Below are 25,510 nucleotides of genomic sequence, written 5' to 3'. Positions count from 1 at the left end.
AATAACTTAAGAACTGTTTTTAGCTCTGATTTGGTATCTTTTGGCTTGAATGAGATGAAAAAACTCTTTGCCTAGAATTACCTTTTTTTTTTATTAACGGCCTTTTTTGTTTTGTTAAATGCTATGTTTGCTTAATAAAACAGATATGAAAAACAATTGCAGTAGGAACATCTTGAATATATACAACATGGGTTAACTATTTCTCATGAGATATGTCTTTATAGATCCTTAGAGCTTCTTTCATGGCATCAAAACTAAAAAAGGTAGTTTTGCCTTTAGAGTTATACCAGTTACTTATGCCAATTATTTAATACCTATTTTTTATTATTCCCCTCTGTAGGGGAATAGACCTAAAAGGTCTGAACCAAGGCAGACATGAAGAATAAGCCTACTTACCAACCCAAAAAATACAAACTCCCTTGGAAACAGAGCAAGCAGAACATGCTGGCAGCAGGTCAAGATCAAACTACAATTTCAGCGGCCAGTTTGACTCTAATACAGTGCTGATAGGAGGAACACACCATAGATCTAAGGTACACAGTTCAGGTTCTCTGGTTCCTGCCTCCTGTTGCTGCAGCCCTTGTTTACTAAGGCAAAACACTATTCAAGTAACATGCCTATGGGTGGCCAAGACCTCATACCACAATTTTAGGATCATGTAGGAATGCTAACTGAAGGCAGAAACAAGTTGTTCCAGTTTCTGATTAGAAGTCTCCTGTCCCCTCCCCACCTTTTAGTATGCTTTTTTGGACTGTACCTAGCCTCGTTTTAGTTACAAAGAATTCCGCTTTATTCAGAAAGCAATTCATGGACCTATAAGCAAGCTTACTTTTTTTACTACTGCATTTCCTACGAAAGTCCATATTCTATAACAAATGATAAACTTAAAATTATGTTTCAAACTATCAATATACAGAAGTAGTTATTTTTAACCTGCAAACATTTACTTACTGTAGCAAAAAAAAATACTGTTATATCAATAAGAAATTCATATAAAAACCTGTAAATGCATTGTCTTTTATAGTGCATAGAAACTCCAAGGCAAAATATAATAAACATAGTATCTTATCAAGGGAAATCTTTATCGGTATTCAGCCCTTACAGTCAATCATTTCATGTTTATATACTTCCCATTGTTTTTTATTCAAGCTTTAACCTTTATTTGTTAAAGCTGCTAAATAAATGTGAAAAAGTAGCAACGAAGTACAGATCAGACTACCTTTTGTTCATTTCTAACAAAACAGCCAATGCTAGCCTTTACCTTTTTCTGTCTTCAAAAATGGCCACTTGAGGCAATGCAATTTATATTTTTTTTCTTTTCACTTGACTAGGGAGTTTGCAAATGCCGCCTGCTTTTTTCCTTACATTTTTTTTGGGAGAAGAAGCGCTTTTGGAGAGTCCACTTTTTCCTGTCCACAAAAGAAAAGATATTCTATTTTTTCTTTTGGATTAGCAAAAAAAAAGGCTAGTAATGCAATCAGCTGTTTTTCTATTAGTTGCCTGTTCTTCCATTAGTTACGCATTTTCAGTTGCTGAATATATAATGTAATTAATTGGTGTATTTATTATGGCAGCTAACTCTTCAACAACAACAGCACAATTTAAGCAGTGCCACAATTCTGTGTGTGAACAGAACTAGTGGTACTCATGCTGCTTTACTGTATTACCCTAGAATTTTTAGTTGTTCAACACCTTTGCTGTTCTCTGGTAAGAGTTTGTCAAGCAACACCATAAGCAAAAGCAAGTAGAAATACTAATTGCACAGTATATGTTAAGAACCACATAGGTGAATTTCTTAAAATTTCTGTGTTCTGTATAAAGTATAGTCAGAACTGGTTCCGCATATCTCATACATCCTGTGGTCTACATTTGTGCAAGTGTAGGCAACTATTTCAATTTTATTTTGGTATGGTACTGTACCCCCATTGCTTCTTCCATCTATTCTGAAATAGTGACAGAACACCCAGTCTGCACAGTATTCAAGTGCTTAGCCTATATGGAAATAGTTTGGCACCACAGCCATATGGCAGTACATCTTAAAAGAAATTCTTAAGTACTCAAAACATACCTATATTTCCTTCTGATTTAAATAAAGCTAAGCAAAAGTTATAATGAAGACATTTTCCTGTTCACTGAAAGTTGCGAAACTGTTGATGTTTCATTTAAAGTCATGATAAAGATTTCCCTTTGACTATTTCTTTGGTAAAAATGGTTGTATGTCACATTTGCTTTATATGCTAGTAAAAGGCATTGTCTTTGGTGGAAATACATTTTTGATCTTGCAAGTCCAGCTTTCTAACAAGCCTTCAATATCCACTTTTTGATAATAAGCCCATTCTATATTACCTGTTCATTCAATAAAAGCAAGCATAGTTCTAATTTATGACAAAATTAAACAGATCAGTCACAAAACAATATGAAATCTGACCACATACAAACTGCCTTTTAGTAAATGACAAACATCAATGTTACAGACACCAAGAGTCTATATGCAGTATATTAGAATTCATTATCTGTATAAAATGAGCCATTTCACAGCTATTTTAAAAGCATCATATTTCTCACAAGTGTAGAAGAGTCTATGTAGAAGCACGGTTGATGTTTAAAATGCATAGCTGCATATATCTTCTGTAGCTTTGTGATGGTTTCCGCTTCTGTAGGCTTAATCTCCTGAATTAAAAGAATAAACACATTATGACATCAATTCTATTATTTTGCTGTGTAATATTTTTCTATGTTTGTTTGAAATTAAGCTGCATTCCAGTTTATATTTAACAAAGTATTTGAGTGGTCCAGTTCATGAGGGGTCCAGTTCATTATTTATCATTATTTTCTACTTTTATCATTATTTTATAGTGGTCCAGTTCATTATTTACCTAAATAATGAAACCCAAAAAACCTACCTAAATAATGAAACCCAATTTGGAGATGTGAATCCTTAATGATTCAGTGGGAGTGATATGCCACAACTATGGAAATGTGTGCTTAGATCCCAAATGGGTTAAGTCCATGGGAGCCTAAGTCACAGCAATCAACAAGCACAATAATATGCAAGAAACAGTGGAGACAACATACTCTTGGAAAGCATTTGTTCTATTTGTTCTTGTTTGTTTTCTGATTTGTTATTCTCTTTATACGAGCTTTACCTCACGCTATTCTCATTCTGGTCTTTAAAACAATGGACACAGAAATGTTCTTCCCTGAGGTAGGTGACTTGTGAGAAGGAAAAAGACAGTACCAGCAGTGACACAAATGCAAAGTCACTCAAAGCTCTCATCGTAAGATGATAGATCAGGGTGCCAGATGTAGAGGGAATGATAAAAGGGAAGCAGCTGGAGTGTGTAGGATTGGTCCTCAGCTGACAGATCTTCTGACAAGCATTTCCAGCTGGCCTACGCAGGAGCTTGTAATTAAACTACAAAAAGGACAGAATCTAGGAAGTTCATTATATAGCTTCCACAGGGGCACACATCCTCTGCTTTCTTCTACCACTAGTTCCTTCAGTCACTATCTATTAAGCTCTGTCTTTCCTAAACTCCTATAATCCTTTGTTTCACATCTCTGGTACTGCCACATTCCCCATTTTGAGTTCCACTCTTGCTATTGCATCCTTCCTCTATTAATCCCACTTAACATCTAAAATTCCAGCTTGAAAGATTCATCAACAACCCTTCTGCATCTCAGCACCTACCCTGAAATTCACAGAAATGTTTTATGATCAGGAGGCAAGCAATTAAGGAGGTTAATCAGAGTCCTAGTTTAAGGCCTGCATGGGTGAATGGAACTACTAAACCACAACGACAGCATTCAGCTACAAAGTTTTGGACTCACTATCTTGCTGACATCAAACAATTAATGACAATATATTGTTCCATCTAAATGGGAATTCTGTTACTATGTTGTCCCCACATTAAAAAAAAAAACATTTGGGATGGCACAGTGGATTTCTTTATTATCCTTGTATTATGGTACTCCAGAAAAAAAAAGTAAACTTTTGTCTATGGATTTTGTCTTTTACTTACCTTTCTAGGAACGGGATTAAACTTTTCTGTGTCTAGTGCTACTGTTTTCCACACCGTTGCTTTCTTCTGATTTACTGTAAGAAAGAGGATAAATTTCAAAGCTCAACTTCAAAATGCAGGATGAACATAGTCATCCCAAGACTCAGACTGCATCTGACATGTATTTGGGTTATAAGAAAGAATAAGATTATACAAAACTGAAGCAACCGAAATACTTACAATAAATAAATAAGTAAAGAGTCTTTCAGCCAAGTAGTGACGGTTCATGTCAATCACTTTCAAAAACAGCCCACCAAGTTCTGGGCAGAAGGGATATCATTGCAGTGATAGTATTTCCAGAAGTAACTGCTATGCTATCTTTTCATTCAGTTCTTTTAAATTTGTATATAAAGTGAATGACCACATAAATAACACAGAAACAATACACAGGATAACATCCTCAGTACAACTAACTATATTACATTGGTCACAATCAAGACTTAACGCTAGACTTGAATTAACAATTCCCTTGCTGGAAAAAAAAAAAATCTATTTCTGAATCACTATCCTCCTACCTAATACATTGCTGGATGTGACATTTCAATTATAATCTCACGAACCAAGTTTAGATACATATTAGTCATCACTTGACATAAACAGACAAGAAGTGTTCCTTTGGAGCCATTCTCTGTGGTACACAAATTTGTCTTCTAAGCAACCAGTAGTTGAAATAACTTTCAATTATTAGAATCAGACGAGTAGTACGTAGGTTAATAGATTTTCCTTATATGTGGTTATCTTATGAGATAGAGCTGTGAATTACAGATCAAGGAGCTGACCAAAAACCATGGCATCACAAAACATCCTGCATTTCATCCAACATGAAAACTTACTACTTTAGTGCACTATATTGTGCTACAGTCCTACTGTAATACAGTTTCAGCACATTTATAAGAAGCATGGCTGAGCAACAAAGGCAATTATTCAATTTTCAGCCCAAGACAAATCCCCAAACATTTAGCAGTATAATAGCACACTATTTTCCCAAGACAAATCCCCACTTCATAGTATAATTGAATTACAGCTTTAAAGCTGTTTAGATAAGGGGAAAAGCACTAAAATGTATTTTCAGCTAACACTGAAAAAAGAATGGGAGAGTGAACACAGTGCACAGAAACAAAGAAGGTCACTGCAGCAAGAAATTCAAAAAAGGGAAAGGCACTATTCAGAGGAAGAAGAACAGCATATCCATGGTAGTAGGGAAAAAGTCCTTGAGGGAAAGGAAAATGGGAGCAGACTGCAACACATCTAAAGAGAAAAAGGAACTGCTGGGCATCTTGGAAGAGAAAAGGAAAATTAACAGGACAAATACAATGTCTGGGCTTCAAGGGACAAGGGAAGGAAGAGAAGTAAAATTTAGGTGAACTACCCTTTAAAAACACATCATCCCAAGGTATAGTGAACCACCAACCCTCTAATGGAACAGCAGCAGAAGTGCCTGCAGCTGCCCCTTTGATTCCAGCAAGGTAGTGGATCCAGTGTCCAGGGAGCCCAAGCCCTCTGAACAGTGAAGGGTTGCTCTTGAAAACGGAGCTAACAAGACAGCTGACAACACCAGCTCCCAACACCCAGCCACTACAGCCTTACAGGGTACCTAGAACAATCATGGTTTTGACTGCATGCAAATTAGAGAAACATTAACACTGACAAAACAGAAATATGTCAGAAAAAAATTTCAAAGCCTCTTCTGAAAAGTTTCCACTTGAGTGTGTTTTTCCTTTTAGAATGGGTTTAGAATGAGGAGATACTTTCAATTTTCTTTTGTTAGGAAACTGTATCTTCCAAACACCAAAATTAAGTGCCAGGTAGAAAACAGCATTCTGCAATCTGGAATTACGAAGTCTTAAGAAAGGGAATAAACTGTACTTTAGCATTCATTAACCCTTACCAACTGGAATAACAACTAGTATGAAAAAGAAGTATTGAAATGTAATATATAAATTCCTTACTTACAGTTGCTCAATTTGGTCAAATTCTTTTTCAACTTCTGCATAACAGGAAAAGGTAAAACAGAATTATATAACGTCTTACTTGACTGCAGACACTGAAAAAGTTATTCTATTTTTAATTATATCATTAATTCCATGCACAAGCAAAACCAAATCTTGTGATTTTTTTTTCTTAAGTTTCTAATTGTTCTTCTCTCCAGTGGAAATACTTGCAAATCTGTTAATAAACTTACTTTGATCAAATTCTATTAATGTGATTTTATATATAACATGATACGCATTAATGTATAGACATATAAATATATAGATAAAATATGTGCATACCTATGCATGCAATACCCACATATATAATACATATACATAATTATATATCAAGTCTTGTTTCATCTTGCACATCTAGTTTGGCTTCTCTATGTGCCTTTGGTTCAGCAACCAGGATCACTGAATTTTGTTTTAATATCTACTTTTTACTACTTGCAGTTGCTTTCATTCCCAGACATTCTCCAAACAGGTATAACAAAACAAATTAATTTGGAAGCAAGGGGAAAAAATATTAAGGACTGTACCAAATCATTTATGAGGAGCTATTTCATATTGAAAGAAATTCATACTTGAATTCAAGATTCATGGAAAAGATTAAAAATTCAAAAGTACTTTTTCCTAAAACACTACATTATTTTATCAGAAAGCACACAGACTAAGTCACACTGAACTTGTATGTGAAGCAGTACAGGTCATATTCAACGTTCGGCTGTAATGTCAATGGAAAACTAGGAAAGACTAAAAAAGCCTACCTGCACATTTCTCTCTCCTTTTCGAATATATCTCAAAAAGGAAAATAACAGCTACTAATACAACAACTTCAGCTACTATTGCTAGAAAGGGCTTGAGTGGCACCATGAGTGACAGAACTTTAAGCTTCAGTTTTCCTTTACTTTTTCCTAGTTCAAAAGCAGCTTCACACCAGTATACACCATCATCTTTACTGGTGAGCTTCAGTATCTTCAGTTGGGTTACGTTGGGAAATACTCTATTTATTACATACTTGTCCAACAGCAAAGAGTCATTAATGGCAATCTGAAAATAGAAAATTAGAAGTCGTATTAATACAATGAGAAAGTGTTTAATCAAATTACTTGTAACAGTTATAGTATCTCTATAGAGAGAGATGTAAAATTAATTAAGAATATGTGGCATTTATGAGGTATAATTAGTCCACCTTAAATGGAAGAATTTATCTTAGCTGGCCACCACAGGTTCCCTTTATATTTAGTGAACAAACATATGCACTGTTAGGGAGCAAGTTGCCTGACTTGCTTTAGTCAATTAATTTAAGATCACATTAAAGGTATACTTGACTCTACAGACTCTCCCACTGACAAGCCTTAGGTGTCAGTATCCGATGCCCAGGTTTCACCACAGCACAAATCATATGACTTCAGTCAGACTGAGCTGGGAATGCTGCTTTGCTGGCATAGTCTCGCAAGTCAATGCTTCTCTCCAGCAGTACTGAGACTATTTATTTACTTCCCCACTGTTGATAGAGTTTCCCCCAGAAAAGGATTAAACCAAAGTGCCTGTGCTCCTCAGGCTAATGGGGAACCTGAATGGTGGGAAACTGCTGATCTAGGCTCTCAAGGCAGGAGCTGAAGTGAGAAGATTATTTCAGCTCCTTCAGAATCAAGTTGCACAGCAGTGTCCACCATAGGATGACTTCCTTCAGGTCCATTTTTTAAAAAGGTCTTATTGGCTAGGAAATGGGAACATGCTTGTAAAGACAAGTAGAAAAAGAATGGAGACATTCTTGTTCTCCCTAAAGTTTCCAAAACCTTACATGGCTAAAAAAAATCATCCTGCTATGGTAAGATTCTTTGGTATCAGACAGTAAGATTTGATAAATGTAACCATCATTAATATATTTTTTATTATTATTTATTTTTAAAAGGTACCACAAGACTCACCTGATTTGATTTACTAGTTTACTCTGGACTGTAGGAGTATAGCAGGGACTTTTTGTACAATATTTATTTTCCAAGCCAGAACACAAACACTACATTTCTGTAATAATGAATACTTCTAAATATTGCATAAATGCTTTTTTTTTTTTTTAATTCCCCCTCCCTCAATGTGCAGAGATTTACATTAACTTTGATGGAAATGCAGTCTGTAGTGCCTGAAGTGATTATACTTTCCAGAGTGTCTGTACTTTTTTTTGCCACTTTGTTTTTCTTGGCTGACAGATGGGAATCTTACCTGTTCACTTCCATTGGTCATGTACCAGGTCCAAGAAATGGGAGTATAACCGGAACTTTTACAAACCAGCACAGCTGCATCTCCTTCATAAGTGATTACAGGTTTGTCTTTTACGTCAATTTTCGGTACTAAGAACAGGTAGAAAAAAGTTCATGAAGTGAGGACTATAGGTTTATACTACAAAAAGACAAAATATATCTAGATACATATTCATAGTAGTCTATTCATTTTATCTCCCTTTGAATAACAAACATAGTTATACCATTTACCACATGACTAATGAAAAGTTATTTCAGGCTGATATTCCAAATATAGAATTTCTACAGAGGACTATACAAATACTGTTCTTAGTTTATATATAATCATAAAAGTTGCCAACTTGTATTGAAAACTAAGTGATAATTAGTCCATGGTGATTTCTACCCTTGTCCATTTTGTCTTACCCTCCTTGACAGCTGTGAGCTAGGTTTCATTTCTAGTACACTAGAAAGTTACAAAAGCTTTTCTGCAATTTCACTCAATTTGCAAACTGTCAGACTTCTATTCCAGCTGTAATGCTACCAAGTAATGGCATCAAGCAAGTTCTGCATGCAGATCTTTTTGTGTGTAACTGAAAGGATTTTTTTAGATTGAGGGAGTCTTATAGTTGTAAATATTTTCTTAACTAAAGAAAAAACAATTTTGGGGTATATGCCAGTAAAAGACTTTTCGTCCAACCTTCCGAAGCACAGAACATGGCCACAAGAAACAAGTCATGAGCTTCCAACTTTGGAGCTATTTGTCCTAGCTATTACAACTGCAAATACCCTGCAGACTTCCAAGACCAGAAGCCCATAAAGGACTTTTGAATATGTTGAGGCATTGCACAGAGATAGAGCTGAGCAAATATATCATGATAGACTATGGATTTCCCCTTCCCCCTCCTTTCCCTCGTTCTTTTAATGTCTACCAGCATGTTTTCCTTTTATTTCATTTTCATTTGTTAAGTTTCATTGCTCTCTTAAGTACAGATCCAGTACGTCTTTTAAATGCTATTGGTCACACAAGAAAAAACATGCCAGGAATTTGCTTTCAGCAGTTTTGACAGAATGATTTGGCATACTTAAAAGAGTAGTGTCAGAATATCTTCACCTCTGTCACTGAAAGATACAACTTCACTAACAACTACCACCACCTTCTCTGCAATTTATACATGATGCAAAAAAAGCAAGTTGGAAAAAAAAAGCAGAGAACATGCCAAAGCAAATACAAAAACCCTTGTAGCCAGCCCAACAAATTTCCACAGTAGTCAAAAAGACCTTGGCCATGCTGATCAGTCTCAAAGCACAATCGTAGGCTTAAACAGCAACACGTGACCACCTCAGATATGATTAAGGACATGAATGTCCATCATGCATTCTGGGATCTGGCTCTCCAACAGAGCAGTTTATTTTGCATGCAGGGATTGTATTCTTTGTCCTCCCAGATTTTTTGTATTCAAATCACCCAGAATGTGGGGACAAAATACTGCTGCTACAGACAAACAAAAAAACCCACATGGTTGGAGATTAATAGATGGGTGACCCTGTCAGTATTTATATCAGTTTTCCACGCTGTTTTAAAGAATAGGTTTGTTTCACAGCGCATGTACCTGGACAGCTGCTGAAGCAAGCAGAATCCGTGAACAAATGGCAAGTATAAATTACTGAAGACTACAATTTGTTAATCTAGCCATTAATATCGCCTATGTTTATAGCCATTATTACAACACTTCATACTAGTTTTAAAATACCCATGAAGAGTCACCATGTTTAATAATCTGAACTTCCTATAAGGCTTCTCAAAACATTACAGTTTCCTGCAGACCTGCATAAGAATTTAACTCCTCTCCAAGTCTTCAGGGTTATTCCAAGCCAGGAGGGGAATGGTGACAGAAGAAGCAACACATCCAACAGTGCCTAGCAGCTGAGTGGAAAAGCTATTGGCATTAGTCACAGCAGTGATGACTTGAGCCATTTTGTCTAGGCCAACACATTACCCATCTCTTGCTGTTTGAGAATTATTCTCACTGCATTATTGACTAGAAGATTCAAGGATTTCTTTCCTGTTTCCTACACTCTTGCAGTAATCATGTGACATGTTGTTCCAGTACTTTTATGGCATCAGAAGTGGCAGCATTCAACTGCTGTGAGGCAATTCTCCCACCTTCTTATAATAAATCAACCAGTCCTATTCACTGTGTTCTGGAAAAGATTACTTCCCTGTTGATGTATTCTTGCCTCTACTGAAATTGGTATCTTACACTTTCAAAATAATAAGGCTTCCCTTACCTTTTTTAATCTGTACAAACTTTGGTGGCCATTGAACTAAATCTTACCCACGCATTGATAAGGCAAGTATACAGTCCTTTTCAGAAAAAAAAGAGGTTCAAATAAACTACAACTTTGTCTTTCCACAGAATTGCAAGGTAGTCTCCCCTGGTTGAAAGCTTGAAAGCAAGTAACAACATCACTATGCAAAACCTGAATGTTTTTGAGAGTTTCCCGAAGTCGTATGACCAGATACCATGCTGAACAAAGCCAGCTTGCAGCACTGAGTATTACACAGCCTTGCTGGTTAGATCAGTTGAAGTTAGGGTAGTTATTTAAGAGTCTGAGTTTTTAGGAGCACTGCAAACTCTGGATGGTGTGTAGAGAGAATGGAAGTAAATCCCATCTGAGATGTATGCCCTCAGTAGCTTGTATTTGTTTCATTTCCATGTTTTTTCATTCAACTGGATTTTACCTACAACTATCAAGGGTGAAATTATTGGAGAAGGAAGGTCTAAGAGTTCAGCTCTTCATTCATGCTGTCCAGTGAAGCACACTTACTCATTATAATATGGGTTGTTCTTACACAATATATAATGAAAGACAAACTGAAGCATTAATTTGGTGTTACAGAAATACAACTGAATTTGTTCAAAAACCTGCCCCCATTCTGCCAATTGTTGCTGCTCATGTAACACTAAATCAAAGGCCAAGTTTTCAAGTCATTGGCTGTGCTTTCTGAAGAACTGATATGAGATACCATCCAGAGAGCCTTTTCCACTCTCACCAACCTCTACCAAAAGTAATGAATACGTACTCCCTCTGGAGGGATTGGGAACGTAGGGGAAAAAATCAGTTACTCTTTCATGGGAAAAAATTAAAATCAGCTTACATACTTTTGTTTGTTATCAGGTTTTATTAGAAAGGCTTTTAGTTTTTGCTCAAAACTTTTGCTTTCTTTCAAGTCTATAGAAATTGTGTTTGATAGTCATACTCATTTAGCTTGGCCGTATTAGTGACCACTCATCAAATTAAATTGCAATTTCCATATTATCCAGGAACCATTAATACCAGATTTCAATTGTCAGTTGAAACAAAATATAACATAACTTGCCTTGTAAATGAAATACCACGCTGAATTTTTCTTCACTTTTCACAGTACAACTGTAACTTCCCAGCTTACTGTTATCTGAGATTGTCAATCTTAAAAAAAAAAAGTTTTACCATGTTGGTTTTACTTATATTTTCTTTTTTTTTTTTTGTCCTACAGCTGTAAATTACTGCTAATAAACATTACGAAGAAACCAGCAGAGTTTAGTAGTGGAACAGAGAACAGATACTGCTGAAACATTAAGACCCAGGTTCAGTGCAATGTAAACCAGCACATTTTTAAGAAATTAGAAAAGCACACAGAGAACATAGACACCATTCTTACCCTTGTTACTCACAGGCACTCACACAGGACCAAATGTCTTTAAGTAGTATGATCCACAACTTACTGAGTTAGATGTGGCTTCACCATGAGAAATCTATAGCATATGCTACATAGGACATGAAATAATTTAAGTGGTTTGATCTTTCTAAAGCCCATCCATCAATGGGTTAGTTTAGGTCCAACATAGAACAGCTTAAGAGCTGTCATCTAATAGTTTGACAGCAGAGAAAATGCTGGACTAGATTAATTTTACAGAAATTATTTTTTGTGTTTGTGTACATGGTAGCAATGTACATGTAGTAGCAGAACAGTGATAGAACATTCTCATCACATTTTCCATTATAGAAATTTTATATGAACATTAGTGATGTTAAGAAAACAAAGCAATACAGAAATCAACTTGAGACTACCTGGTTAAAATTAGCCCATTTACTATTGAACTTGAAAAGAAAAAAAAATGTAAACTGTATGAGTTGAATAACAATTTTTGCATTATTTCTCGAGTTTGTGCAGAGCTGTAAAACAGTTCTGAAAACCTTTAAACCAAGCCAAATAATCTCTTCTGTAAATCTTATTCCTTCTTCTCTTTATTCTGATGATTATTAAGTAAAAAATTGGTCACTGATGCCATTCAAACCTCTGCAGAACAACACTGATGAGAGAATGGTAGATAACATGGTAGTAGGAAAAGAAATTGAGACCAGTTAGCAATCTCTGACTGAAATTACTACTTTGCTTACTGAACAGAATTACCAGGCCTCAAAGAACTGGGCCATTATCCTATATTCTTGTCCTGAAGAAACATTATTTATCCAGCACTAGGAGAAGAAACAGGAGATCTTCCTCCAGGCTTGAGGTAACTGCAACCTTCTTTCCTTTTCTCAGCTTCAGTATGCTATTATGAGCACCTATTAATCATTGCATTCAGTTCTTTTCTACTATACACAGGCATATACACAGCCCTAAACAAATACTGTAATAATTCATTAAAGTCAAACTGCAAAGAATGCTACTTACTGGATGCTCCAGCTATTTTCCGTTTTATTGATGTGTCCAATTGTTTCATTTCCCTTCTTCCAAGTCACTTGAAGCACTTTCACAGAGGAATATTTATCATCCAGTTTGCATGAGAGCTCAATTCTAACTGCACTGTCCAAAGTGATATTTTTTACCACAGCAGTACCAGATTCACCTAACAGAAGTTGAAAAGTAATATTTATATGAAAAATATCTTATTTCTTTGTTCTAAGGAAGGAAGAGATTCAAATATAGTGCTCAACATTACATGAGATTACAGGTGGATATAGTTATTTCTTGTTATACTTTCCGGTGTGAACAAAACTACAATACCAATCAGCTTTTGACAGCAGTTCTTTTAAAACATAACTAAGTTATTAAACATACCCATAACAAAAACAACATAGTGACTCAATTATACAGGTAGACTTCCTAGAAGGCTCAAATATAGATTCATATTCATATCACTGAAAGACAGATTTATGATTTATTTTTGTTTTGGGTTAAATTATTAAATACTTTGTTCTTACAGGAGGTGGGATAAGGATTGGGGTAACAATGTCTGCACAGTCTAAACCTCCTTTTTGACTTGTATCTGACATTTAAAAAAACAAAATTTAACAACTTTGTAATGAATACATGCTTAGAGGATTAAAAGTGTATCGCTATATATGTATAGTTCGTCACGGAATCACGAATATCCTGAGTTGGAAGGAAGCCACAAGGATCACTGAGTCCCAATCCTGGTTCCACACAAGACCACCCAAAAACCAAACCATTTGTCTGCGAGCGTTGTCCAAACTCATCTTGAACTCTGGCAGGCTCTGTGCCGTGAGCACTGCCCTGGGGAGCCTGTCCCAGTGCCTGACCACCCTCTGGGTGCAGAACCTTTTCCTAACACCCAGCCTGACCCTCCCCTGTCCCAGCTCCATGCCGTTCCCTCGGGTCCTGTCCTGTCGCTGTCCCCAGAGAGCAGAGCTCAGCGCCTGCCCCTTTGCTCCCCTCGTGAGGGAGCTGCAGGCCACCATGAGGCCTCCCCTCAGCCTGCTCTGCTCTGGGCTGAACAAACCAAGGGACCTCAGCCGCTCCTCATACATCTTCACCTCTAGACCCTTCACCACCTTTGTAGCCCTCCTTTGGGCGCTCTAACAGTGTTACGTACTCCTTATTTTGTGGAACACAAAGCTGCACACAGTACTGAAGGTCAGGCCACACCGGTGCAGAGCAGAACAGGGCAATCACTTCCCTTGACTGGTTATATTAAAGTTACATTAGTAATATCAAAAAGAGCTTGACTTGTCATTATTTATATGCATCTATGTATCAGCCAGTTGCAAATTTTTTCAATGCTGTAAAATTATGGGTATTGTCCTGCTGCCAGTGAAGTTGTTAAAATCCACAACCTTATTATTGCTGGATCTGGCCTTTAATGCTATAGCTGCTCAGCTTGAAACCAAACCATTTTCAAACCTATTTATGGCTGCCTCCTATTAACAAGCCACTGGAATTGTAAATGTCAATTTGAAAACACTGCAATGTAGTAGAAAAAGTAACTTCTTTGGCTTTTAACCAGATGCACGAGCCTGAAGTATGCATAAGCAGAAAGCAGGTTTCAACAGCAAAGTTATCTTCTCCAATCCATATAAAGAAACAGCCTTTTATGAAAGAAAAAAAAATTCACCTCTGACTTTGTACTCATCAGCACTGACATTTTATTTCATAACTGGACTTTTCTTTCATGCCTTCTAGATACAGCTGAGGTTAGCCTACCTAACACTCTGTGAAAATTCATTCTGGACCTCAACTCAACCATAGGCCCACCCTGTAGTACCTGACAGTCAAAAAAGTGTACTTGGATTTCACACCTTGAGTCGTTTCTCAGAGAAAGGGAAGTTTTAAAGTACACCTCCGACTTGCTAATGAAAATCATACCTAAAGAGCACAAAAGCCTGGCTGAGGTGGAACCACCAGATACTCCCAAAGAATATTTAAACTCTTTTGGGTCTGGCAGAGACATTTTCAGCTTACAGAACAGTGTGCCCAGAACTCCAAGTCCCAGCTGAAAAATTACAGCTCTGTTGAACTGGAGTTAAACTCAAGAAGTACAACACATCCATCTTATACAGCAGAACCATAATCAGTGCAACTCATTTATTAGATCCATTTATTAAACTCAGTAAGTAAGCCAAGCATAACTCACCTTGGCTGTTTATGATCAAAGTAATTTTGCAAATGGGATTAGTTTCACAGTAGTGAAGTTTTACAGTCAGGCTAATCACAGTGGCTAAAAATAGAAAGGGTACCTTTTGAGATTCATTATTCTAAAATTAAATCCACACTTGAAATGAATGGAACATGAAAACCTTATGCTGTTGAAGATTAGCCATTAGGAAGGCTGCTACCTAGGGCATCTGCACCAAGAATACTTGTACCAGAGCAAGAAACAGACACTATCTTACTAACTACCTCATTTTATATTAGAAGAAAATAATGCTCTAAGAAAATACAGCATAAATGTTATGTGACTATCCTTAAAATACCATACCAGTATTTTGTACAGTTCTAACTGATCTCTTTTTCAATTCTAAGTAATTCCCATTAGATCAGGTTTTTTTATTTAACCAAAAAAATAGTTATAACTTCTTTGGCAACCAGGAACTTCGCATCTATCTTAGGAGGGGGTTTGTCTTGTCTTTTCTCTATGCTCTAACTCTTGCAATGCTGAGAAGCTGGCTAGCACCTGTTGGGTAAGAAACACTGCACCTTACGTTGTCTCTTCAAGTGGATTCACCAGAAGAAAGAAAACGTCACTTGAATTGATTTGTGGGGGTGGAAAATGATAGCTATGCATTGTTTTACTTATAGTGTTAATAAAATACTCAGAGTTTCATTCTCCACTGCAAAATAATTATTAGAACACAATAGTAAATAATGCAACTAATCAATTCATTTTTTCTCTAAATGACCTCATCACTTGCCCATTCACTTGCTGTGAATGGCTTACTTCAATAAAAAGTTACCATCATATATACTCCTAAAACAAACAGAAAATATTGCATGCAATCATAGATATTTGTAACATAACTGGAAGAGAACATACTCACCAGAAAGGAGTACCTCATATTCCACATAAAAGCCATTAGATGTGTTCAACTTGGTGTCCTGCTTGAACTCCAGCGTGGTAAGATCTGGACCTAGAAGGTTGTGGGGAAAGTGAAGTGGTATGCTATGATGCTATAAAGGTAGTCATACAGCAATATGGTATTGCATTTGTTTCTTACAGCAATCTTTCAGGGGAAAAAAAAAAAAAAAAAACTTTGCCAAAGCTGACTCCTATGGAGATCCTTTCATATAGTTTGTGTTAGTAGCCACAATCTTTAAGTACCACGGTCATATGACCATTTTTGTAATAATTATGCCATTTTAGAATATGGTTTCTACCTTTTATATAAATGCTTTAATTGTGAATTTCAGAATACTCCAAAAAGGGCACAACTATCTATTTCACAGCCTAATTCAGAGAGTCATTTTAATATGCGTCCGTTTCCTAAGAAGATGTGGATCCTAGACCTGTATGGCACTACAGCAAAGTTAAACAGGGCTTGGAAAAGTAATAAACATCAGAAAAACAGAAAGAGAATACAGAAGGACAGAACAGTTATTCCTGATACCACTACAATTTAACAGCCACAAAGCTAGAGGTAAACCATCTTCTCCAGATACTGCTTCACTGAATCTAGAGGCAAGAATGCTCCGGGCTTCAGTGGAACATGGTCAGAGCTCTGCACTACTTCACAAGACTCCTGTTATACTCAAGGGAATTTGCTTCCCCACATAAAGTGCATCAATACATACTATAATCTGCCATACTAAAAGTGTAGTCCCTTCCTTTTGGGGGCAAAAGTGACATTTAAAAGGGATTAGATGGCTAGCAATATGCCTCTTATGCCTCTTCTGTAGGGCTAAGAGACTACACACTGCTAAGGGACTACATTTACAAATCTACAAAACTTGAGACAGCTGCCAGGTAGGCAACTGTGGGATTAGACTGTTTATGCTTACCACTATACTTCTGCTCTTCACACTTCAAGACCAGAGCAATGAAGTAAATTAATAAAGCTGCAGCTTTAACAGCAGATGCAGACCAGCTAAGGAAACATCACCCTTTCACATCTACATAAATAATTGTTTCATTGGTTCTGTACACAAGTTCCCGGTAAACAAGTTCCTAGTAAACTGAAGTGCACGCTCTGGGAAAATGCAGTGGAAATTACACTTAAAGGAAAGGTCAATTCAATACAATTACAGCAATCTTCCATTTTTTCAGTTTCCAGATCCTTTCCGTACAGCTTTAAACAGAACTTGTACAGTCTTGATTTCAAACTTTTTAACTTGGTAATTACCAATAATATAATTCCTCCATAATTACTTGATAAATTAAAACAAAAACGACAACAAAAAAAACACAGACATGGCAGAACCTTGGGGTAACTGAAATTTAGAAGTAATAAGACATCTGGTTTGTTTTTTTTTTTTTTTTTTTTTTTTTACCAGGTGTAGATGCATCAGGTCCAAGCATCAAGTGATCTGAAATGCTGCCCCCCCAAGTTTGCCGGTTCACAGTTTGTGCAGTTGTCATGGGCTCTGAAAGGTTTAAAAACAAAGCTGTTAGATATTGACTTTATTATCTTTAAATTTCGGTGACAAAAAAAAAATAAAAATTCACATGTTAAATAAAATACACTATGTATTTTAAGCCATGTGTTTTACAAACTTACAAAGTAGTTTTATTCTCAGTTTTTGTTTACATAATTTAAGATGAATTATAATTTTAGGTTTAATCTGCCTAATCATACAGTATTGCAGGAGAAAATGATTCCAGGTTTTGTAGAAGGAAAGGGACTTCATTATCTCCTGTCTATGCACTGAGAAGGTTCCCAAGTGTTCCCCTTTGGAGTCAGGAAGATCAGAGAAAACTGGGCTACAGCTTCTCTGAGCACTGGGTGGCAGAGTTTATCACTATGCAGTAGAAATCTCATCTCTGAAAGCCTAAACATCCTCAAGGTATTTCTTCTTTCCTTTTGCTGCACAAAATAATGATTTTAAAGGTAAGGTTCTAAAAATCAAACACACACGCCTCTCAGCTATAGCTGTTGCCAGAATCTGGTTGTGCTGAAGGAAGTCCCTGCTAGTGGTTTGCATCTTGTGTGTCTCTGAGCAAATGTAAGCAGAGGTACCACATGCCTTCAAACTGCTTGCCCATTCTGTAAAGCAAGTTTGTTTTGTTTTTTTTTTCACCATGTCAGCATGTCAACTCACAACCTGAGGAATGTTATGCCACAGGCAATTAGCCTTATGCCTGGGTTGTGCCATCTGTGCTTTCACACCTTCCCTCATGCTTCAGCCAGTTTAAAGAAACAATAAACCTGTATATTAAGGTGGACAATGTGGAAGCACTTAAGGCTAGTTCATTTGGTAGCTGTTGACAGTACAGTGTTATTGTCAACCCTGACTACTAGTCCAAAATTAGCTTTTTTTTAAGCAACCTAATTATGAAACTGTCTCCTAGTACTAGACACTAAGTCCTCTTTCTCTGAACAGGAGTGCAAGCAAGCCTCAATCTCTGTCTAAAGTAGAAACAAACAAGTTCAAAAGTTTACTCCTGAAATAAGACATGAAGGCTGAAGGAGGTCTGGAAATAATTTTCTTTGTGTGTGTGCAAATGCTGTGACAGCATGCCAAGGTTGTTCTCGATCACCCAAGTTTATTGAGCCTACTATATGCATCATCTGGTTCATTTCTGAAATCCTTCAAGGTGATGGATAACAACTACCATACAAACCGGCACTGGTACCTTCTGAATCTATCTCAAAAAAAAAAAAAAAAAAGACAACTCATAAAATGGCTTGCACACTGATAGATTTCTCATATTGTCTTTCTTCCTCAAACTGCCTATCAAATGAGCATAGTCAGGTAAGGTCACATTATGCAAAATACCTTGTGTACTTTACTTCATGTATAGGTGTGTCTGCATGTGCATGCAGAATTATTAAATCCATTTGATATTGCACTTACTCCAGTTCTCACGCACATTTTGCTAAAAAAGCACTGAAGTTGAACATCAGGGAACTAGCACTATCTTCAAAGATAGAAGAGTGGTTAGAATAACTTGTCAGAACTTGCTATGAGTTCACGTATAAATACACCTAGCCCAAGTTTGATTTGTGTTAATCAGCAAGAGCTTTTGTGCACTGCTTAACTCCCGCTGCTCTTATCTGACGTAGGAATAAACAATCATCGGTTTCTTCTCCAGTATGGAACACACTACTCCCAATCACAACCACAATTAGGGTCCCCAAATAAAAGCAAATAAAGGGCAGGGTCAACAGAAGGTTAGGACACATAGATAATCAGATAGATGAAGGTAAAATGATTCTGTGACGTTATTGCACATCTCACTAATACAAGAGCAAAGACTTCACATGAAAAATTGTCAAGTGTTAAGTGCTAGAACAGAACTTCCTGCAATGTTTCTAGTTTGGGAATTGTCACTTCTCTAGGGTCATTGTCTGATTTTATGGCAATTTCACAGAACTGTCAGCTTTTTCCACAGTCCTTGAGATGCTTATGATGCTTACATTTTTGAAGTGGCTTGAAAAGGCCTAGATAATGCATTTGCTTCTTTTTCTTCTGAAGAATGTTACAAAAGAATTAATTAGTCTGAAAGTGTAAACTCTACACACAGTAAGGTAGGATCACTGGGAAAAAAGTATAATAACTCTAGGTATAGTGAAATAAAATAATTACCAGGAGATGATTTAAGTCCAGTTGGCATCCGAGTCAAAGAGTTCTCTTGAGTCTGATTGGCATCCTGTGGTGTCACAGCTAGATCTAAAAAGAAAAAGGCTTTAAAGAAGCTTTATTCTCTCACAACTGAGTAAGAAATATCTAGTTCATGAACAGAATTCAAAGACAGCCTCCCCACTACCATTGTTTTCTTGGCTTCTGAGCATAAACAGACAAAATGCCAAGAACTTACTTTTAATTAGTTGACTCGCTTATTTTAGGCAAGAGAGCTTGAAGAGGCTTTATCTTTTACTTGACCTTTCTAATTACCTGATGGGGAGTTTTGTGTTTAGATCTTTTCCTGTAATCAGCTTTTAGTCAGACCACTCTTCTCAGCTATTCTTCAGGAATTTCAGCAGACTAGTAAGCTTTATAACCAGTACTCAAGACCCATCTTGTCTGTAGGCTTAGCTTATGGCAGCAGATAATACTGATACTAGTTGATTATTTTTAAACAGTTTGGCAAATTCAGCAATACAGTAACAAATCCATTACAACCTTGCATACATGTACCTTGTGACGGAGTAAACCAATACATTACCTTCAACTATCACTTTGATGAGCAAAAGAAAAGCTATCTGCATCACCCTACACCGACTTCACTAAGTAGTGCTAATCACTATTTCCAATTTCCCTAACACCAGCACAAGTCTGATTTGGCTCTTACAATACATTTTTTGTAAGACTCAGGCAAGACTCCAGAGTTTTGCTTTACATTCCTTACTGGAGAAAGGACAGCAGGGGAAGAGGGAAAAATTTTAAAATTGCTTAGTTTTAGTATGCTGCTGTGTGACTACTCTGTTGTGAATTCAAGGTCCCTGGAAAATTTACAAAAACAGAGATGCTTGCAGCTTACTTTCTGTTCCCACATTTGTATGGTAGAACTAACTAGCTTAAAATAAAGATTATCTTCACATGATTAGATATCTCAGGACATATTCCATTGCCATAGCAGTAGAATGTGCTCTTCCTTATACTCAGAGCAACCTCACATCAGTAGCTTTTAAGTGATTTGGCTAATTGTTACAAAGCTGTGTTTGTAGCCAGGGAAAGAAGGGCACATACACTGTGTTTTGCAGTTTTAAGTACAGACAGAAGGGGTAATAATCTCTACTAGATATTCAAGAGAGTATCAAGCATGGAATGAAAAGTGAAGAGCTACATCAGTTTGAAGACATTCAGACTTGTAGAGAGCCATGTGCTTTCAGCAGCAGGTGAAGTTCCATACTGCTAGTTTCCTACACCTGAACAATGCTACTAACACTCCTATGCCATTTCAATACTACAATCACAGACAGGCTTTCCAAGGGAACCTCCAGCATACAACCACTGTAAACTGCATCAGAATCATGCCTGGCCCACACTACCTGCTCTCTCAATCTGCCCATCATACTTCAACCAGTTTGGATCAAGATTATAGGAAGGTAGTTGAAGAGTATAATTTAAAATGAAGCATTTGGGGTTCTTCACAACTGGGATTTTATTTTTCATAGTTAATTAGTGCACTGGTCCCACAGCCAAAAGTGCCCCTCTGCCCTTCACCCAAAGCACTTAACAAATAAAGAAATCTGTTCAGACTGAGTACCTGCTGCCTTATGATCCAGCTGTGTGAAAGCCAAGTCTTATTCTCTGCTTGAACAGAGGCGATGAGAGGGAGGGGTATTATGTTCCTGATATTAAGGCTAAGGTTGAAGGTCCATGAATTTTATATCTCTGCAGCATCTTGACACATTCTGAGGGAGTCATGGTGTCATGGATCACCTGATTCTGTGTCAGCTTAGTAGACATAGCACCTGCACAGTAATTAAAATCCCCCAAGATGATAAATTTAGAAGGCGCCAGTGCCCAGCTCTACAGCACCTCTGTTATCACTCTGCAACAAAGCCAAATAACCTGCAACATGGTTTGCATACTAACAGGATTCTCATCTTGGCTGTCCTCCCTGATTAACATACCAAGTGAAAGCAGTCGAGGAGTGTTATTTCTGGTCACCATTGATTCTACATCTGTCCATACATAAAACTGCATGGCATAGAGGTACCACTGCACCTCACCCTTTCATAAGCATCCTGCTGAATAGCATAGGTTATTGAGATGAACCACTACTGCATGACCAGTGTGATCAAGGGAGGCAGTGATGTAAGCATATCCAGTGGAATGAATAACTCCTCAAACTATTGACTCAGGGCTGAAATTACTTAGCCTATAATTGATTTGCATTAGCTTTAATCAATAATGAGGACTGCTCAGTTCTTCTTGCCCTACACAGAAAGGGCAGGTGAATATGAGGACACCAATGTATTTTTCCACTGTCCCTGCTGTAGCCAATATTTGGGAGATAAAGCATGATGTATACCATACTTGTAATCACCAGAGAAATTTCAGGCTTTTTAATCTATTTGCTCACTTTGAGTTCTACAAACAGCTTGGCCCACTTAAATGTCTTCACTAAAATGCAGCAGAGAAAAATGGTTAAATAGGGGAAGAATAAGATACAATTTGGTATAATTTAGCATCATTAATTTAATGTTTATTATCAATGAATTCAATACCCATTATTTCCTGTGGAAATGCATTCAGCAGTTTCCAAGACTGGCAGCTGGAACCTCCTAGTGGCACTAGAAAGGAAAAAGCTGCAGTCTGAGCTCTCATGAAGCACTGGAGAATCCAAACAAAGGGCTTCCAAATGCCCCATGAAAAGCCCTGCCTTCAGGGCAAACCAGAAAACAAGAATATGGAAGCAGAGTCTAAGAAAACAGGTGTATCCACCACTCACAGAGCTCCTTGGTACCTTTAGGGGCAGAAGCTAGCAGATGAGATGTGGGGGGTTCGCTTTTCCTAAGGGAATCTGGCAGCACGTGCTCCAACTAACCCAGGCAACTGAAACAGCATCCAAGTGAAGCAGCAAGCTCTGAAGAACTCTACGTCTTGACACTTAGCAATTAGAGACTACCCTAAACTCAGTACAGAATAAAAGTGATGGTTAAAATTTTTCAAAGCAATTAAATTTATCAGGACTGAAGACAAAAGTAACAGAATAATAAAAACTCCACTCAAGTTACTTATCTCAAAATAACATCTAGGAGGCCTTTTGGCATCAGCCTGACCAGCTGCAGGGGGATATCTCACCAAACTTGCTGCAACTCAGTCCTTGTGCATGTGGTACTCTCTCCATTTGCTTTTGCTGCAAACATTTATTTTGACTGAAGACTGCTGAAGCTGCACATCTCCAGAACATACTGTTTTCTGGACTTCACCAAAAGGCAGTGTTAGTACACCTGCTTCCAAAGTTGCAAGAACTTCACTTTGGAGCACCTGTGCAGATAGTCCCTATGCTTGAAAGAATAAAGCACTATTTCCCTGTACTTCAGACAATATGCAAATCATAGTATGAAGCCTTTCTACTTATTGAAGTTGCGTCTCTTAAGTGCTTTCATATTTATATAAAGTCTGAGAAACAATAGCCTCACTTTATACATACAGAGGGTAAAACAGGATAAAGTCACTGTTTCATTTCTGATGTCTGCTCAAAACCAGATATGATATCTACTACTTTAGAAAGATGGTAGATTTGCAGAAGTTACCTACTAGAGTGTTTTTGTTTTGTTTTTGCCAGAAGAGGATCTCATTTCACTGATGGCTTTATGTAAGTTTAGAATTGTTTCAGTCACCATTAGGTACAGGTTCTGGTAGTAAAAGTCATCAAAAAATAAGCGTCATCTGGCCAGGTTGCCATACCACGACTCACAGGTTCCTACAAATATTAGGCCATGTACAGTCACAAAACTTTTTGATAACTGAGATCCTGTCAAAAAAGGTCTTCTAATTTATGTGTGTACATAAATACACGTATTTTACACAAGCTTTGAGAACTGCAAGACGTTTTCTGTCCTTCAGTGTTTTCTCGTGAAACTACTACAAATTTTAAGATTATCACCATGGAGGAATCTGCATAGATCTCCTCTCAGTGTTGGAGTGATTAACAGAGGAACCAAGAAATGTATAACTACTTACTCATATACTACATATGGACAATGCAGCTAAAGCACTAATGATGTTCACGTAACATGCAGAACTGCCAGCCTTGGCAAGATGTGCTCCAACAACTGCATCCTCTATGGCAAATACCAGAAATCTGGTATTTCCAACCATTACCCTTCTGTGGCACTCTGCCAGGCTTTATAAAACAGTGATCAATAATAGAAATCCACTAATTTTAGAAGTAAGCTCATGTTTCCTTAGAAGTGGCTGGCCTGCTCTTGGACTACTGAGAAACACCAGGGAAAGCACACATCCCAGCACATTCAGGTCCTTTTTTATGAATATTTTAAAAGCAGCATTTAAAAGTGCTATGTAAGAATCCTCCAACAGACATTTTTCAGATCCTGACAGGCATACTAATGTTTGACTAAATTAGCTTACCTGCTTCAGACTCAGAGGGACTCGGGGGGTTTCAGGACTTTAATGCCCTATTTGTTAAAAATATGGCAGCCACCAAGCGCTATGCCTCAACCTCCCTGCCCTAGCCTCGTGAACTAATAAATCCTCCCATCTGCGAGGCAGAAGGCAGGCAGGGTGGAGGATCTGGAGCCACCAGACACAGCCGAGCACCAGACCATCACCAGTTCCTGCGGGCGACCCCACTTGCCAGCAGGCCCGGGCACTCTCCCCAAGTCGGTTTCTGAGGGGCTGGGTAAGGCAAACCGGAGTGCCGGGGGAAAGCTTCGACGCCCGAGGGGGGCTGATGGAAGGACGAACCTCATCGCCGGGCCGAGAGGCGCCTCCTACGCACGCCACCGGCTCAGCCCGGCGGCAGCAGGATCCCGGAGGGATGCTCCGCGGGCCGTGGGACTGGGTGCGAGGCGGCGCTCCCGAACCCCTTCACCCAACCCACCCCGAGCCCGGCGCCGGCCGGCGAGAGGAGGGAGCGCTTACCTGCGGGGCTCCCTCCCGGGAGGCTGAGGGGGAGGCAGAGCAGAAGCAGCAGCCGCCTCGGGCGGCTCCCGGAGAAGCGTGCAGGCATGGTGGGCGCCCCGCCGCCGGGATCCTCCGGCCACCCGCCCTCCCTCCGCGCTCCGCTCGGCGCCGCGCCCCGCCGCAGCCGCTGGCCCAGCCCCGCGCTACCGCCCTGCTGGGGAAGCCTGAAGCGGGCCGCAGAGCCTCTGAGGGGGTGGGGAGAGCCGGCTGCCGCAGCTGCGACAGGAGCCTAAATAAAAAAATAAAATAAAATAAAATAAAAATATAAAAAAAAAAGCCCACAACGCCACGAGCACGGCAAACGTCAGGCGGCGGCTGGCGGTTCCACCGGTCGCCGCCGCGCCCCGCGGTCAGGACACGCCGCCAGCGGGGCTTCAGCGGCCCCGCTCGGGCTTTATGTGGAGCTGCGAGGGCGGGGGTGGGAGCGGGGGACAGCCGGAGGGGGCTGCCGGCCCACCGCGGCTTCGGCGGCGGCCTGAGGAGCTGCCCGAGCCCTCTCGGTGGCTGGCCGGCGTCGTGGTGTTGGCCAAAAGGGGGCTGCTGCCGCCGGACCACCTCTGCCTGAACGAATTTGTGAGGCAGTTGGCTGCAGTAAGGTTTCCTGAGAGAAGATTACCTAGCGAACAGCACGGCCTTTCTCTGCCCTTTGTCTGCTGATCTCCTGGAAAGCCCAGCTTTGAGGGT

General features: G+C 38.6%; 1 protein-coding gene across 4 annotated transcripts; it reads right to left on the bottom strand.

The window, feature by feature from the left end:
* Positions 1 to 93: 93 nt before the first annotated feature.
* Positions 94 to 25,463, bottom strand: EMB (embigin). Of its 4 annotated transcripts, none has more exons than XM_040540873.1 (11): positions 25,443 to 25,463; positions 19,811 to 19,894; positions 17,555 to 17,647; positions 16,108 to 16,197; positions 13,004 to 13,178; positions 11,666 to 11,754; positions 8,264 to 8,391; positions 6,805 to 7,087; positions 6,015 to 6,048; positions 4,023 to 4,096; positions 94 to 2,670 (listed from the first exon to the last, which is right to left on the bottom strand). In XM_040540873.1, exons 2-10 carry the CDS (start codon positions 19,836 to 19,838, stop codon positions 4,039 to 4,041), a joined length of 978 nt encoding a protein of 325 aa, XP_040396807.1. In that variant the 5' UTR covers positions 19,839 to 19,894; positions 25,443 to 25,463; the 3' UTR covers positions 94 to 2,670; positions 4,023 to 4,038. The 4 variants fall into 4 exon arrangements, with proteins under 4 accessions (XP_040396807.1, XP_040396806.1, XP_040396809.1 ...); XM_040540872.1 differs by lacking the exon at positions 25,443 to 25,463 and adding an exon at positions 24,785 to 24,976; XM_040540875.1 differs by lacking the exon at positions 25,443 to 25,463 and adding an exon at positions 24,608 to 24,628.
* Between the last annotated feature and the right edge of the window lie 47 nt (positions 25,464 to 25,510).

This window comes from Cygnus olor, chromosome Z (assembly GCF_009769625.2).
Source record: "Cygnus olor isolate bCygOlo1 chromosome Z, bCygOlo1.pri.v2, whole genome shotgun sequence".
NCBI classification, from domain to species: Eukaryota; Metazoa; Chordata; class Aves; order Anseriformes; family Anatidae; genus Cygnus; species Cygnus olor.
Note: the sequence above shows the minus strand (reverse complement) of the source record. Positions and strands in the feature narration are given on the sequence as shown.